General features: G+C 35.7%; 2 protein-coding genes across 7 annotated transcripts; one reads left to right on the plus strand and one right to left on the minus strand.

Moving 5' to 3' along the window:
• Positions 1 to 1,774: 1,774 nt before the first annotated feature.
• CYCA1;1 (mitotic cyclin a2-type) lies at positions 1,775 to 4,823 on the minus strand. The gene is made up of 11 exons (NM_001250871.1): positions 4,601 to 4,823; positions 4,133 to 4,508; positions 3,889 to 4,025; positions 3,636 to 3,728; positions 3,319 to 3,452; positions 3,135 to 3,210; positions 2,970 to 3,046; positions 2,843 to 2,876; positions 2,501 to 2,650; positions 2,272 to 2,406; positions 1,775 to 2,143 (listed from the first exon to the last, which is right to left on the minus strand). Exons 1-11 carry the CDS (start codon positions 4,778 to 4,780, stop codon positions 2,081 to 2,083), a joined length of 1,455 nt encoding a protein of 484 aa, NP_001237800.1. The 5' UTR covers positions 4,781 to 4,823; the 3' UTR covers positions 1,775 to 2,080.
• Positions 4,824 to 8,014: 3,191 nt separating this feature from the next.
• Positions 8,015 to 14,337, plus strand: LOC100798331 (replication factor C subunit 2). Of its 6 annotated transcripts, none has more exons than XM_003523379.5 (13): positions 8,015 to 8,266; positions 9,697 to 9,756; positions 9,839 to 9,917; positions 10,003 to 10,082; positions 10,273 to 10,395; positions 10,497 to 10,566; positions 10,650 to 10,723; positions 11,630 to 11,750; positions 11,866 to 11,928; positions 12,863 to 12,922; positions 13,451 to 13,576; positions 13,669 to 13,752; positions 13,913 to 14,337. In XM_003523379.5, the coding sequence occupies exons 2-13, from the start codon at positions 9,713 to 9,715 to the stop codon at positions 14,015 to 14,017; spliced, it is 1,029 nt and encodes a 342-aa protein (XP_003523427.1). In that variant the 5' UTR covers positions 8,015 to 8,266; positions 9,697 to 9,712; the 3' UTR covers positions 14,018 to 14,337. The 6 variants fall into 6 exon arrangements, with proteins under 6 accessions (XP_003523427.1, XP_006578961.1, XP_014630463.1 ...); XM_006578898.4 differs by having other exon boundaries at positions 9,700 to 9,756; XM_014774977.3 differs by lacking the exon at positions 8,015 to 8,266 and adding an exon at positions 8,273 to 8,644.

Raw genomic sequence — 14,337 nt, forward strand, 5'->3', positions numbered from 1 at the left:
TAATGGTAATTAGAGTTCAACTCTTAAAATAAGATAACGCACCTAAATTTTATCCTTTCTAAACAGTTGCAGGTCGGAGTAGATAAATTGGACAAAAATTTAGACATTGGCTCAATGGCTCCATTTACCCATTAATGATGCTAATAATACAAGTTGCTTCTTGAAGCCTTGTTTTCTTTGAATTTGTGGGCATATCTATAATCTATATGCACATTAATCGAAGCATATACAAGAATTCTAAATAGAGTAAACTACTATTCCCTGAATGTAGCAAGTGGAACTGGTAGCTCCTGAATGTAACTAAAGAAAAGTACGTTGGACGACAAATGCAGCATTCCGCTGACAATCGAGCTTGGGTGCTTGAGAACAACGTCATCCTTGGGGAGCACCCAGCCAGAATCCAAATCCCTCTCTTGAAAGACAAGCCCAGTGTTACCCCCGACGGAGAATATTTGGTATACGTATCGATCGGGTTCAAAGAATTTGTACGTAATGGATGCGGTTGATGGAGAGAGGAAGACGGAGGGTGCGTGGAATGACACCATGTGCAACTGGTCACCGGATGGTGACTGGATCGTTTTTGCCTCCAACCGGGTACTGCATACTACCAGCTCTACCTGATCCACCCCAACGGAACCGGGTTGAGGAAACTGATTGAAAACGGGTCGGGTAAGAAGTCGAACCACCCGTGTTTCAGCCCCGACGGGAAGAACATTGCGTTTGCTACGGACTATGCGGGTATTTCGGCTGAGCCAATCTCCAACCCGGATAACGCCCTGCCATATGGTGAAATATTCACCGTTGGATTGGATGGAACGCCTGCTTGGTCGCATAACTATATATACCCGATCAATGTTCAGAGGCAAAATGGTGGGCCCTATTGCTCTTTTGATGATTGTTATTTTCTCAACAAAATGCCCAATTCCACACGTGTGGCTGTGTCCAAGCCTCACTCTGCTCTGCAGTGGAACTTTGCATGATTTTTTTTTTTTATGCTGTATTATCTAGGAAGCCAATAAATATCTGCTCTTGTAAGCCTTGCGTGTTCCTTGGCCTTATTATGATGAAAGCTTCAAAGGCACTGCATGGCTTGAGCGGGCTTAAATTATGGGTTATATATTTTCTATTATATGAAAAGTAGAATTTGCTTAGGTGGCTTTTATAAGGCAAGCACTGCTACTAATTAAATTAAACAATTCAAACATATTCACTAGCCCAGAATACCATGCTTACAATTGCACTATTATTAATAATACCATTTGTCACTCACTTTATGTACTAAAATTTGATGAGGCTTGTTAAATGCTTTTAATACTATTATTTTCTTTGTTTGATTGGAAAGAGCTTGTATAAGTTGAGTTTTAAAAGCTCACTGGGTCAAAGGCCAAGTTTTCCAAGGAATGCTTATCGAGATTATTACAAATTTCTTACCAATAAAGTCACATTAGTGATTGATTTGGAACCCACATTCATTGATTGTACGATGCCTATCTTTCTTTATCAATTGGACCAACTTTACGTAAACACTCCATGTCAAATAAAAGTTGGTGATGATGACAGAGGGGTTTTAATATGAGTAGTAGTATTTTCCAATCAAGGAATTTTGCCTCATATTTTCTGTTAATAAAAAGGTTGGTGATGATTACAAGGCACTTTTAATATTATTTTCCAATCAACGAATTTTGCCTCATATTTTGTGTTAATAATAAAAAGGTTGGTGATGATAGTTATCCAAATAAAACTCTAATTGTAAGTAAAGAACGACTCAATGCATACTAGGTAATGCACCTAGATTTTATACCTTCCAAACTGTTGCAAGAGTAGTAGCTTAGCTATTAATGATGCTACTGAAGCATTAGCTTAGCTAATAATACAAGTCGCTTCTTGAAGCGTTGATTTTTTTGTGAATTTGTGGGCATAAGAGTATGCACGTCAATGAAAGCAGATGCAAGAATTCTAATTGAGACGGAAGGGGTTGACAACTACATTGTACAGTGTGAGAGAAAGCATCTTTCTCCGGAGACAAGAAGTTACGTCAATCTAAGCCTATCCCAACCGAAAATTAGACTGTCATCTCTGCTCAATTCTGAAAAAATTCTGGGGGTATTGAAGGAGGGCAGTACTTCTTGGCCACATATTTGTACTGAAACACAAATAAATTATATGAGAAACTGCTCAAACACATGATCTGGTGGGAACAACAAATCTTAGCAATTAAGGGAGGAGGAGGAAGAAGGGTCTTGTGTATGAGACAATGAGGCAAGTGTTTACCTTGTGCTGACTGTATTTCTCCCTAATTGCAGGCAAATTAGAATTAGGGCTGTTGCAACAAAGACGGTGAAGATCCTTTACGCAGACACACAGATCAGAAGGCTGGTACAAGGTGTAATGCTGTAATGTGGAATTCTGTTGCAAAAAATAGAAACACTATGTCAAGTTTACCGAAAACATTAAATACCTACAAGTTGGTGCACATAATTCTTTGTTATTAGCAGCATACCCATGGTTTCTTTGAAGGGAAAAGTATGAATTTGGCCAGGAAAATTGCTGAAGCGGCTACAAGTGATGGAGCATAACCAAGCATACTGTACTCCATGAGAGACAATTCAGCAATATAGTTTGTCAAGCACTCTAGTTGTAGCGAAGGGACCTGAAAAACCACGGGAAAAAAAAGGGGGGCAATACTTCAGAAATGGAAGCCGTAATAATAATAATTATGTGCAGTCAGTCACAATATATATAAATGCAGTCAGTACAAGAACAAAAAAATGGTCCAACATTGTTGGAACATTTCCTATTACACGGGTGCATAAACGCCCAACAACTTAGGTGAGGACTATACCTCATCAACTCCTTGAGCTGCACGAACAAATCTTCTGTAAATCATACCAACAAAGAAAAAGTTTTGTATTAGAACGGCGTCAGATAACTTCAGACGGTCAATCTCATAGTTATTTGTTAACTACTACCTTAAGAAACATTTTACTGTTGGGGCTGTCATTTCGAACTTGAGAAAATTCAGGACAGCAGATTCCATCTGCAAAACCTGCATAGAATGATTTTGCTTAAAATGTGTACACCTCAACATACATAAAGAAATATAACTTGAAGCCGCAAAAGAATTCAACCCAAACCTCTTCTTTGAAGTATGTGTTATCAGTTATGTAACAAAATTCCTCCACCTGAGGTGCACAAATTTCCTCGTATTTACTGCCAACAAGAACATAAAACCAAATATCATTACTGCATTCATGCCTTCATATCAATGCTAGAAAGAAAAATGGTTAAAAAAACCCATCAATTTGTAAGCTTCCTTACGAGGCAATCATCATGGAGGCAACACCAAGTAACTGTAACCTTTGTCTGTTCATCACATTCCCTGATAGATACCGATCAATGTAGTTTACTGTCAAATACAATGTATCAGGTACTAGTCTATACTCTTCAGCCACCTGCAATTAGAAATTGACATTAGCATATAGCCATATATACACAATGAGGTGTGATACTGAACTATTCGAACCAACCATTATGTTCCCAACAATAAAATATTACTTAGATGTCCCCATTTGCAATATAATAACGTTAATACTTTTGAAGTTAACATGTGTTAGCCATCAACAAACATTGTTTACCTCGACAAGCCAGTCAATCAATATAGCACGCATGCTGGAGTTTATCTCCTTCTGAATTTTCTCCATGAAGTCTGTGGAAGGCCTTTTCTTTGCCTAAGATTTCAAAAATTGGAAACGAAAAGACTACTTAAACAATAATTATACTAATACTAAAATTAATAGCTACATTTAGCATGTTTTCTGGTCATGAAAAAACTATAACACACCAATAACAGATAACACTTTAATAGTTCAAATGTAGCATAGCTTTTACCTCAGATGCACGAAGGTGCTTGTAGATATCACAAGCAAAGGTTGCACAGAGCTGAGGATCCGCGTAATTATTATCAACATTGACAAATTTGTCCCCCTTCTCCAACTCAACAAGTATCTCTCTACTACATATGTTCCCTGCAAACATATCAATCAATATCACTACATTAGAAGACATTCATTAATTTCATAGATATGACCAAATAATTATTTTCTAGCAAAGGAGAAGAAGAAAAAAATGAAACCTTCTGTAGAATCAGAGATGTTGAGATGGCTGAATGTTTTCCTCTCAATTGAATCAACGGCTGCAACATCACTATTGTCCACATATTCAATGTCAGGGCTCTTGAAGGAGTCACAAGAGGACATTGACTCATCCGTAGAAACGGACATTGTATCTGATTTACTAGGTGAAACATCCACCACCGGAGCCGGAACAGTAACGGTGGCAACTGGAGGAGGAGGAGTTGGTGGAGCTTCATTCTTTACAGGGAAAGAATTAGCCTTCGGAAAAATAACTGCGCTAGCGGGTTTCACATTCGCCAATGTGGGCCTTTTGTTCCCTGAACACGCCGGAACAACGTCTTTCTTGGTCTTGGCAAATTTAGCTGCGCATGGAACCTAGCAATGCAAAATTCGCAAGAACAATTAGTTAGTGATTTTCTTTGTTATGCATTTTTGTGGAATCGATTGAAAGGTGAATGAATTAATACCGAAGAGGAAGAGTTGCGGTGAGCAACGGTGTTGGTGAGGTTGGAGAGAGGAGGCCGCTTCTTGGCCATGTTTGTAGGAGCGGCGGCCAAAGACGACGTCGTTGAGGCGGATGCATGGCGTTTGGCCAAAGACGACGTCGTTGAGGAGGAAAACGACGAGCGACGATTCTGGGTCGACATTTTGAATTGTCGCTTATTCAAGAAAGAGAGCGTTACTACTGTCTTTTGTGCTTTAGTTTCGTTTGCGTCTTTAGCAGAGAAAAAAAGAAAGAAAAAAAAAAAAGAGTGTGAAGAGAATGTGAGTGTAATAAATTGAGTTTAATAATGAGGCGGGGAAAAGGGAAGGTTTGAAATGGGGGAGGGGAGCATCTGGGCCGTAGGATTGGGCTTGGTGAGGAGCGGGGGACGCACGTGTGGGCCCCACTGCTGGCTATGAGCGATCTGATTGGATGCTGCGGCCACGTCAGCAGGGAGACATGCCCAGAATTCGAAGCTTTGGGTTTGAATTTGAATTCAAACGGTCACTTGGATCTGTCGTTTGCTGCTTGCGGAGCCAAACGAGTCCCAATTCCCAAACATGATCGTGCCAATTGTTAATATCCCCATGGATGCCAATTGAAAATATTTCCAATTCTGCACATTTTCAAATTTGTGCTTCAACAGCCTCGGACATTTAAAACTCCCCCCCCCCCCCCCCCCCCCCTGTTTAAGGGGAAGCAAATATTGAACATAATGGTAGTATCTTTTCTACGTAAAAAATGTTAGTAAATCACAGCAAATATAGTTATTGAATTTGGTAGTGTAACGATGCGAGTACAACAAATTTCAAATTGGACGTTCATGATTTGGAAACGATAGGACTAGTTAAACAAATTTCAAATGCAAGTACTGATGTTCATGATTTGGAGGGTTGTGTAAGAAAATCAAGTTGGATGCCTCTTGAAAAAATTGTCAGTTTAATTGTGTAAATTTCAAATTTGTATGTACTTGGAACTTGGAATGTTACCTAATTTTAAACTGGTTTTTTAAGGGAAGAAAATCCTTTATAGTATAGTTTTAACCACACACAAACCAGAAAACTAATGACAATGTTCATATAATTGGACAAATTTCAAATTTGTGCTTCAAGAATTTATCCATTTTTAAATGAACAAATAGGCTATATAACAACAGTGTAAACAATTTTTATATTATTATCTAATTAAAAAATAAACATGTATAGTAAATTTATTAATCTATGTAGAAGTTAATTAAAAGTCATATCATCTATTATTATTTTTTATTAAATTATAATATAAAAAATTACACATTTTAGGAGAAGAAAATCTTTACCAATTGATTTTGCACTTGAAAAAATGTTATGACACATCACTCAATCGTCAAACCAAAAACTTGTGTTTGAAAATCAAACACATGTTAATATCTCCATGCCTCCAGAAAGAAGTTTCAATTTATTTAGACACATCTTAATTTGTACTTGGAGATGACACCTAAGTTTAAACTTATGTTGTTTTAGGGATGCTCAGACAATAAACTAATTTTCAAAAGCAATCCTCCAAATCATTGAAAGGTTGGCATTGTCAGAAAGATAGCGATCAATGCAGTTAACTGTCAAAAATAGTGTATCTCGTAGAAGCTTGTACTCTTCGGCAACCTACAATGTAAAGGCAACATTTGAAATAGAAACTCAATGAAGGATTTATTTCTTCTCTTGTTCACTCTCATGTTAACAGACACAAGGGCAACAACAAGTTTCATGGACCCAATACAAATAATTTGGATTCTACTATAATTGCTTGTGTTTTCTATTTGATAGCGTCAGAGGATTAAAATTAGTTAACAAACTAGCACAAAAAAAATTATAATAGTGTCAATTAAAATTTTCTAATGAAATAGAAAGTGTCACTAATTAGGATGTACAAGAGTACAAGACATGATAAATTCTAATCATGTATAGCAATAGGCATTTATGGAAAATTGGGTCATGGAGATTAAGAAAATTCCATAAATAAACATATCACCTTGACAATACCATTACCCACCATAGTTTACCTCCACAAGCTAATCAACAAGTGTTATCCACATACTAGAGTTGAGGTCTGTATCTTCTCCATTGACGACCTTTTAATTTCGTAAAACCATACATTGTTTTTGGTAATCTAAAACCATAAATTATACCAAAACAAAAGATGAAAAGAATTAGAAAGAAAGATTTATAAAAAAAAATAAATAGAAAGAAAGGATATAGGTTCTAAATCACATGCATAACCACATGTTCAGCTCTGTTGTAAAATAAAAGACAGTTTACCTTTTGTGTGAGACCAAATCACCCTTATAACGTATAGAGAATCCAGTCACAAATGTTAACTATTTTACACTTGTTATGCCAAATCAAAAGAGCCTTATTTTATGCCAAACCCATTCACACAATTAACAATTGTGACAAGCGCAAATCAAAGAAAGGAAAGTACAAATGATGCCTATATACTACATATCACTCTAAACGTTACATAATATTTTTCCTTACTTGAACATGACTTATAGTTATATCGAATCTTTACAATAAACAATTAGTAATGTTTTAAAATTGAACTGCTATGAATCGGAAAAACGAAAAAGTATCGATTCATTGTTTATAAATTTATTTGTGATTGAATTAATGATAATTAAATATTTATCTTTCATATTTAATAGTAATAAATGAATATAATAAAACCATAAAAAGATAAAATTTTAAATTAGTATAAAACAAAAACATAATAGAAATTAAATAAAAATAATAGGCAGACCATATATATAGGCGACTTTTACTTATTTCAGTAATAACTTATTTTATTTTTTAAAATGAAAATAAAAAGAATAAAAAATATTTTCCATAACCGAATTGTAACAGTATTAAATAGTTTTTAAAGCAAATTATAATAATATTTCCTGAAATTTTATTTACACGTAATCCCACACTAATTTTTAATCCACTTTTTTTATCTATCGGTTTTATTTATGTTTCAAAGTAGCGAACTAACTAGTTCACCAGCTTTTGGATCGACCGAGTTGATCGAATTGGATATTTTTATCTTCACTTATATTTCAATTGTATTTAATTGTTTCAAATTTATTTTATTAAAAGTAATTCTAGCAAATACTAAATCAAGAGGCTAATGCCGACAAAAAAAATAATCAAGAGGCTAATGCCGACAAAAAAAATAATCAAGAGGCTAATATAACTCTTAAAAGTTTGATAATGCTAGAAAAAGAAATTTTCTAAAATTATTAAGACAAAAGAAATGGACAAAAAAAAGTTGACAATAGAAATAGACCAAAATAACCAAGATGAAAATCACTTCTGCCAAAAATTAAAAATGATGATGACATTTTGGTAAAATTACTTTCGGCGGGAAATGGTATTGCCGTATTGGCAATTTGGCATGTTCTTTAGCCGAAACCATTCCGGACCCTAAAATAAGAACTGAAAACCCTCCTCACCCACCCTAAACCCCCTTCTTCCAACTACGATTCTAAATTCCCAATTTCTTCCGCCGTTCGATTTCAGACTCTTCATTCGGGACTCGCCATAGTGATTCCTTCTTCGCTCCTATTCATTCGTTGCGTGCTCGTTCGGTTGTTCTCGTCGTTCCAGTGAAGAGTTCCATTTTAGTCCTACACCCTGTATTTGCTTTCTTCTCTCATTCTCTTAATCTTCCAATTCGAATGTTATTATTAGCATTTATTTCTTACTTTTCATTCAATATCCCCGTCCTTGTCTTCATAGCTGTTTGTTGAATTGACACATGGCCTACAATTTTGTCTACACAAATTTAACATGCGACACTAATGAAGGGTCTAACTAATGATTTTATCTGAAAATGTAAAAGGCTTTCGTTTTGCAAGGATAAATAGTTGTGGCAAGTTTATATACTTGTTTAGGTGTGTGATGTATTGATACCATTGACACTAATCAGTAAGTTTGCTTTCACGGTTGTGGAATTCAAGTTGAAGTTAGCTAGCTACAAACACGAAGGAAAAGGAAACATGAACACCTGCTTGGTAAACAATATAACATTATGCAGTAATAACTATTTATTTGGGCTGGATTTGGCCATTTGGGTATAAAAAAATTTCATACTTTGGGCTGTTTGAACAAGGAAGGGTTTTGAACCTCAACATATAAGTTGCTGGTGTTCTGTGCTGAGATTATTTTCAGTCTGAAGTGTTTTTGACTGATTTGTGTTTTGCTTTCATGGTTTTACTGCAATTTCATCATTTGTTTTGCTGCAAGAAGACTTGAATCGAGGGTCCACTTCTTAATTTTTGGATCCTATTGTTTTTGTTTGAGGTTGGTGTGCAGTGCTCACTGATATGTTTCTGGTCAGTTGTTCCTCTATCTGTTGGTATGTTTGTTTGAACATCTATTTCAGAATGTGCAATGCAAGGTCATGGAATTTATTTGTAGCTACCCCTGTTTCCTTCTTGGTATCTTTCGTACTGCACTTTGCACCTTGTTTTTCATTAAATAGTTTAGACTTTTTAGTCACCTGTTTATCGTTGCTGCTTGCACTCTCAGTACATCAGATACACTCAAAATTTTTAGATATTTTCTTGACATTTTAAGAATCAATAGAAGTCACATTCAATTTGCACCATCTTCTGTATCCATATTCTACTGCTTCCATTTTGGTTACAAACAACTTACAAGTTTACTATTGGGTAGGCTTAGCAACAGGTTCCTTAGAACTAGGTCTGGTTTAAGTTCTCACCAAGGGAAGATAGTAACTGAAGTTCAAGTATGAGGTGAAGTCCCGCATTGGGTAGGAATGAGAAGGTTGAATATCATATAAGTGAGGATAAGACCTATAAATCTAAACCTTAAGGTTTTAGGTTAAGGTGTGGTGAAATTCATTTATGTGGTTTATTTGGTGATCCATTGGTGAAAATTTCTCCAACAGTAACTGTTATGGATCTAGCATTAGCATGCTCGATCTTCTTATATTATGATATGCATCCTCCTAGTAGCTATTTATGTTGCTATTTTTATGCATCATTGCTGATATGTTACTGCCTTGATATATGCTGTTTTAAACTTTTATTTCTTTTTTTAGTAGTGTGTGAGAATAGATGGCGCCAATCCTGCAGAGCACTCAGCCATGGGTCGAGAAATAGTAACATATTTTTGCTTTCAATTTTCATTTTTTTCTTGTATATCTTATATATTGCAAATCTAATTTTCCTGTTGTAACCCAGCCGGCCAAAGCAAGTGAAAGATGTTGCCCACCAAGATGAAGTTGTTCGAGTACTGACAAACACCCTTGAAACTGGAAGTGTAATTACTCTTTCTAAATCCATCCTCCTCCGTCTCCTCCTCATCCTCTTCTTCCTCATTGAATCGTATTGATCTTGTATTACAGTGTCCCCACATGCTCTTCTATGGTCCTCCCGGCACAGGAAAAACAACGACTGCCCTTGCAATTGCCCATCAGCTTTTTGGGTATGCCTTTTTTGTATATTTTCACAATTAGCAGAGCTAGTGTGTTTCTAGCTGTTTTCTTCCTTAATCTAAACTGGTGTGCCAAAAGGCACAATGGCACATGGACTTCTAAGTGTGTACAAGCACTTTTAATTCATCTCCTATCTGTACTGCCATGCTGTTGCTCATAATTTGTAATCATGTATTGCAGACCTGAGCTCTATAAGTCTAGGGTGCTGGAGCTGAATGCAAGTGATGATAGAGGGATTAATGTTGTTCGAACAAAGATAAAAGATTTTGCTGCTGTTGCTGTTGGTACTAATCAGCGTAAAAGGTATGTGAAATCTAATTTTCTTTTGAGACCCCCCCTTCCTCCTTTCTCTGCTTGTTAGATTTGTATAACTTCTTCTTTCTTTTGGTGTTTTGATATTTCAGTGGTTATCCTTGTCCACCATTTAAGATTATTGTTCTAGACGAGGCAGATTCAATGACTGAAGATGCTCAGGCATGTTTTCTATGTTTTTGATTCCAAACTTTTTTTGTCTCATAAAGTTTTATGATTTCACACCATCTACAACTGCTGTACAGAATGCCCTGAGGCGTACAATGGAAACTTACTCTAAAGTTACAAGGTTCTTTTTTATATGCAACTATGTTAGCAGGTACCTTGTCTTCCGTGCTTTTACTTTGGTATTTTACTATTTTTAATGTTGTACTTGAATCTTTAAGGAGCTAATGAGAATTATAGTTACTATGATAACATACTACTCAATCCCAAATAGCACATGGAGTGGCCGGCTCCAAAAATGCTATAGTGAGTTATAGGATGATTTCTATTTTGAAGCTATATACCAAACCACCTTTGATTTTCTGTTTTTTTTTTCTTCAATTGGTGCTACACCAATCTTTCCTTGCATACAATCCTTTTATATGTTATCTCTTCTTGTGTGGCCATATATCCATCTTAACATTCTCATTTCTACCACTCCCATCTATTTCACTTGTCCTTTTAAAGTCCAACATTCACTACCATTGAGTATAGTCAGCCGTATAGAAGTATGCTTGTTGCCTCTTAGCATTTCCAAATTTGATGGATGTTTCTGGAGCTTTGCACAATATTGACTTTATGGGGCCCTTTGACTTTTTTGGCAGTCTTGACATTGGCATCAGTGTTAGATGATGCTACATAGTTTATAGCTGGCTGTATAGCAGTACACTTGTTTGCCTCTTAGCCTTTCCTAATTTGATTGTTATTTCTGGATTTTTGCACAATATTGAATTCATGGAGACTTTGACTTTTTTGGCTTCCTTGACATTGCGGCAGTGTTAGATGATGCTTAGCTGCAATTCTTTTTCCTCTTCACACATTCAAATTTGGCATGTAAAGTTAATGTAGTATGATGATAAAACTGTAGTTGTAACTTTGTAAGGTTCATGCAAAGTTTGCAGAAAAGTGATAAAGAATATTATATCGATTTAGTCTTTTTTCCCTTTGTTTTTGTCGATGCTTTCCAAGGAAAGGTGACACATTGACTTTTTACATTATATGGTTGTCAATTTTTTCACAGGATTATAGAACCACTTGCTTCAAGGTGTGCAAAATTCAGGTTCAAACCATTATCAGAAGAAATCATGAGCAGCCGGATATTATACATCTCCCAAGAAGAGGGACTCTGTCTTGATGCTGAGGTGGGAACCTTGCTGCTTATACAATGTAGTTTTATTCTTAATGGTTTAAATCCTTTGTCTATAGAGGTTCTGTTGATATCATAATGGATTATTTTAAGTGCCTTTGCTTCCACAGGCTCTTTCAACCCTGAGTTCTATTTCTCATGGAGATCTTCGTCGGGCAATCACATACTTGCAGGTGAGAAACATTTCCTGATTAGCATAATATATTGTTGAACATTTAAGTTATATGACTTCTATTTTCTTGTAATTTTCACTGGTGATTTAACTGAACCAGTTTACTTTGAATAACCTGTGGGTGTATATCTTAGAAGGCTATGCTTCAAACATATCCTGATGGACTCTACTAGTCTAATGAGTAACTATCCATGTGTATTAATAGTGTACTTACTGCCTTTTGGGATATTATAATTGATACAGGCAAAACTATTACTTTTGGTAATATTACTTAGAAGGATTGTTTTGCTGTTGGCTGTTTGATTTTGGGGATTCATGCTTTCATTTTTTATGCATATCTAGTGCTGAATCAACAATTAAAGCCAATTGAAAGATGATGCAGTGGTGAGGTCACAAGTTCCTTGCTGATATGAGAGGAGAGCCTCTACTATAAATGGAAGTTGTTTGATTGTAGTTTATAGGAATGTATGTTTTCATTGTTTATGTTTTAAGGATAAAATTCAATGGAAAGATGCAGTGGAGAGTCCACAAACATCAGGCTGATAGGAGTGGAGAGCCTCTAGTTTAAATGGAAGTTGTGTAACACCGAGGATTTTGTTGCCTTAAGAATCATGCTTTCTGTTGAAACTTGGTAGAACATAGTGTGTTGTGATCATGGCTACTTATTTGCAACCTGTTCGATCCTTCAAAATTCTTTTTTTTATAGGACTTGCCTTTCTGTCAGTTTCCATTTAGATTTTACATTTTTACTCACCTTAACTAATTTTATTAGCATAAATCATAAAATGGAATTATCTTGTGTGCTATAATTTAATACAAATCATACTATCACCAGGAAATGTTTATTTCTTAAATCAAGACTGTCATACTAAAAATAAAGGGATTGTATGTATATCCTATTTATTTTTTGAACTAACTTGGTATTAACATTGCAGTCTGCAGCTCGCTTATTTGGATCTTCAATTTCTTCAGAGAATCTGATTTCTGTGTCTGGGGTAGGTTGCGGCACTAATTTCCTGTGGCTTGTTCTGTTTATATTTTCGAAGAAAGCAATTACATATTTTAAGTTCTTTATAACATTATTTTGTATGATGTTTGCATGTCTGATGATTCATTGTGCTAGAAGATCGACATAATTATTAGCTGAAGGACATGGATTTTGAATTGCAGTTTTGGCTTATTCTTATCATAAGTGATTTTCACTTTGACTTTTTTAATTATACGGATCAAAAGTTTTTTTCTGATAATAGTGTGGTGCCTTGATATATAAGTTCACAAAATTGCTGTCTATATGCCATTTTGTGAATCATTGGAAGTCAACACTGCATCTATTCCTTCAAGTGGCCTCCTATGTGGGGTCTTCTACCCAAGCTGTGTGCCACTTTTTTTTGCAACATTAACTAATCTTCAGTTCAGTTGGTTGTGTTTTTTTGTGACATCATTTCTGGTAATTCTGTAATAGAGGACCTCTTCTTTTTCTCCATTCCTGTTTGCCCTGACATTCTAAAATCTCAAATTATCAGGTTGTTCCGGCAAAGGTTGTGGAGGAACTTCTTAAAGCTTGCAAAAGTGGTAATTTTGATTTGGCAAACAAGGAAGTCAACAATTTCATTGCAGAGGGATATCCAGCTTCTCAGATGCTTACTCAGGTCTTGATTTTGCCTGTTTCTGTTTCACTGGGCCTGTTTCATTAAGACTTCAACTATATTACTACTTTGAGACTTTCTTTATTTTTTTCTAGTTATTTGAGTCCATTGTTGAAGACAATGACTTATCTGATGAGCAAAAAGCAAGAATATCCAAGAAGCTGGGTGAAGCTGATAAGGTGACTCTTACCCGCCCCCTATTTACTGTTCCTAGACATGGCTTTACCACATTATTATTTGTTTCTGCTGGTATTTTAACTATTAGGAGCTTCAAAAGTTTACTGAAATGCATTTTCCTATTCCGGGTACAATTCTCACTTGTTCCTTATGGGATTGCAGTGCTTAGTTGACGGTGCTGATGAATACTTACAACTTCTTGATGTGGTCAGCAATACAATGAAAGCTTTTAGCAACATGCCAGAAACATTTGCTTACAAATGTTAGATATTGGATAGTCAGCAAAGCATATCGGAAGGATAAATTATTCTGCTATAAAGAAAAAGAATAACGTGTAATTAATTCTGTATCTTCGGGTATCTAGGCATGGTTTATGCCATGATCAGTCAGTGTAGGTGTTCTTGGATTTCTTGTTTGGGCTCATCATATGTTTACTGTGGGCTTAGACGTGGATACCAGTGCCTACTTCACTGCAGCTACCATGATCATAGCTGTCCCAACTGGAATTAAAATCTTTAGTTGGTTCGACAAAATCAGATTTGGTGTACGTTTTTAGCTTGCTTTATGTAGAAGTGGATTTTGAAGAA

The sequence above is a fragment of the Glycine max genome, chromosome 4, assembly GCF_000004515.6.
Source record: "Glycine max cultivar Williams 82 chromosome 4, Glycine_max_v4.0, whole genome shotgun sequence".
Taxonomy (NCBI): domain Eukaryota; kingdom Viridiplantae; phylum Streptophyta; class Magnoliopsida; order Fabales; family Fabaceae; genus Glycine; species Glycine max.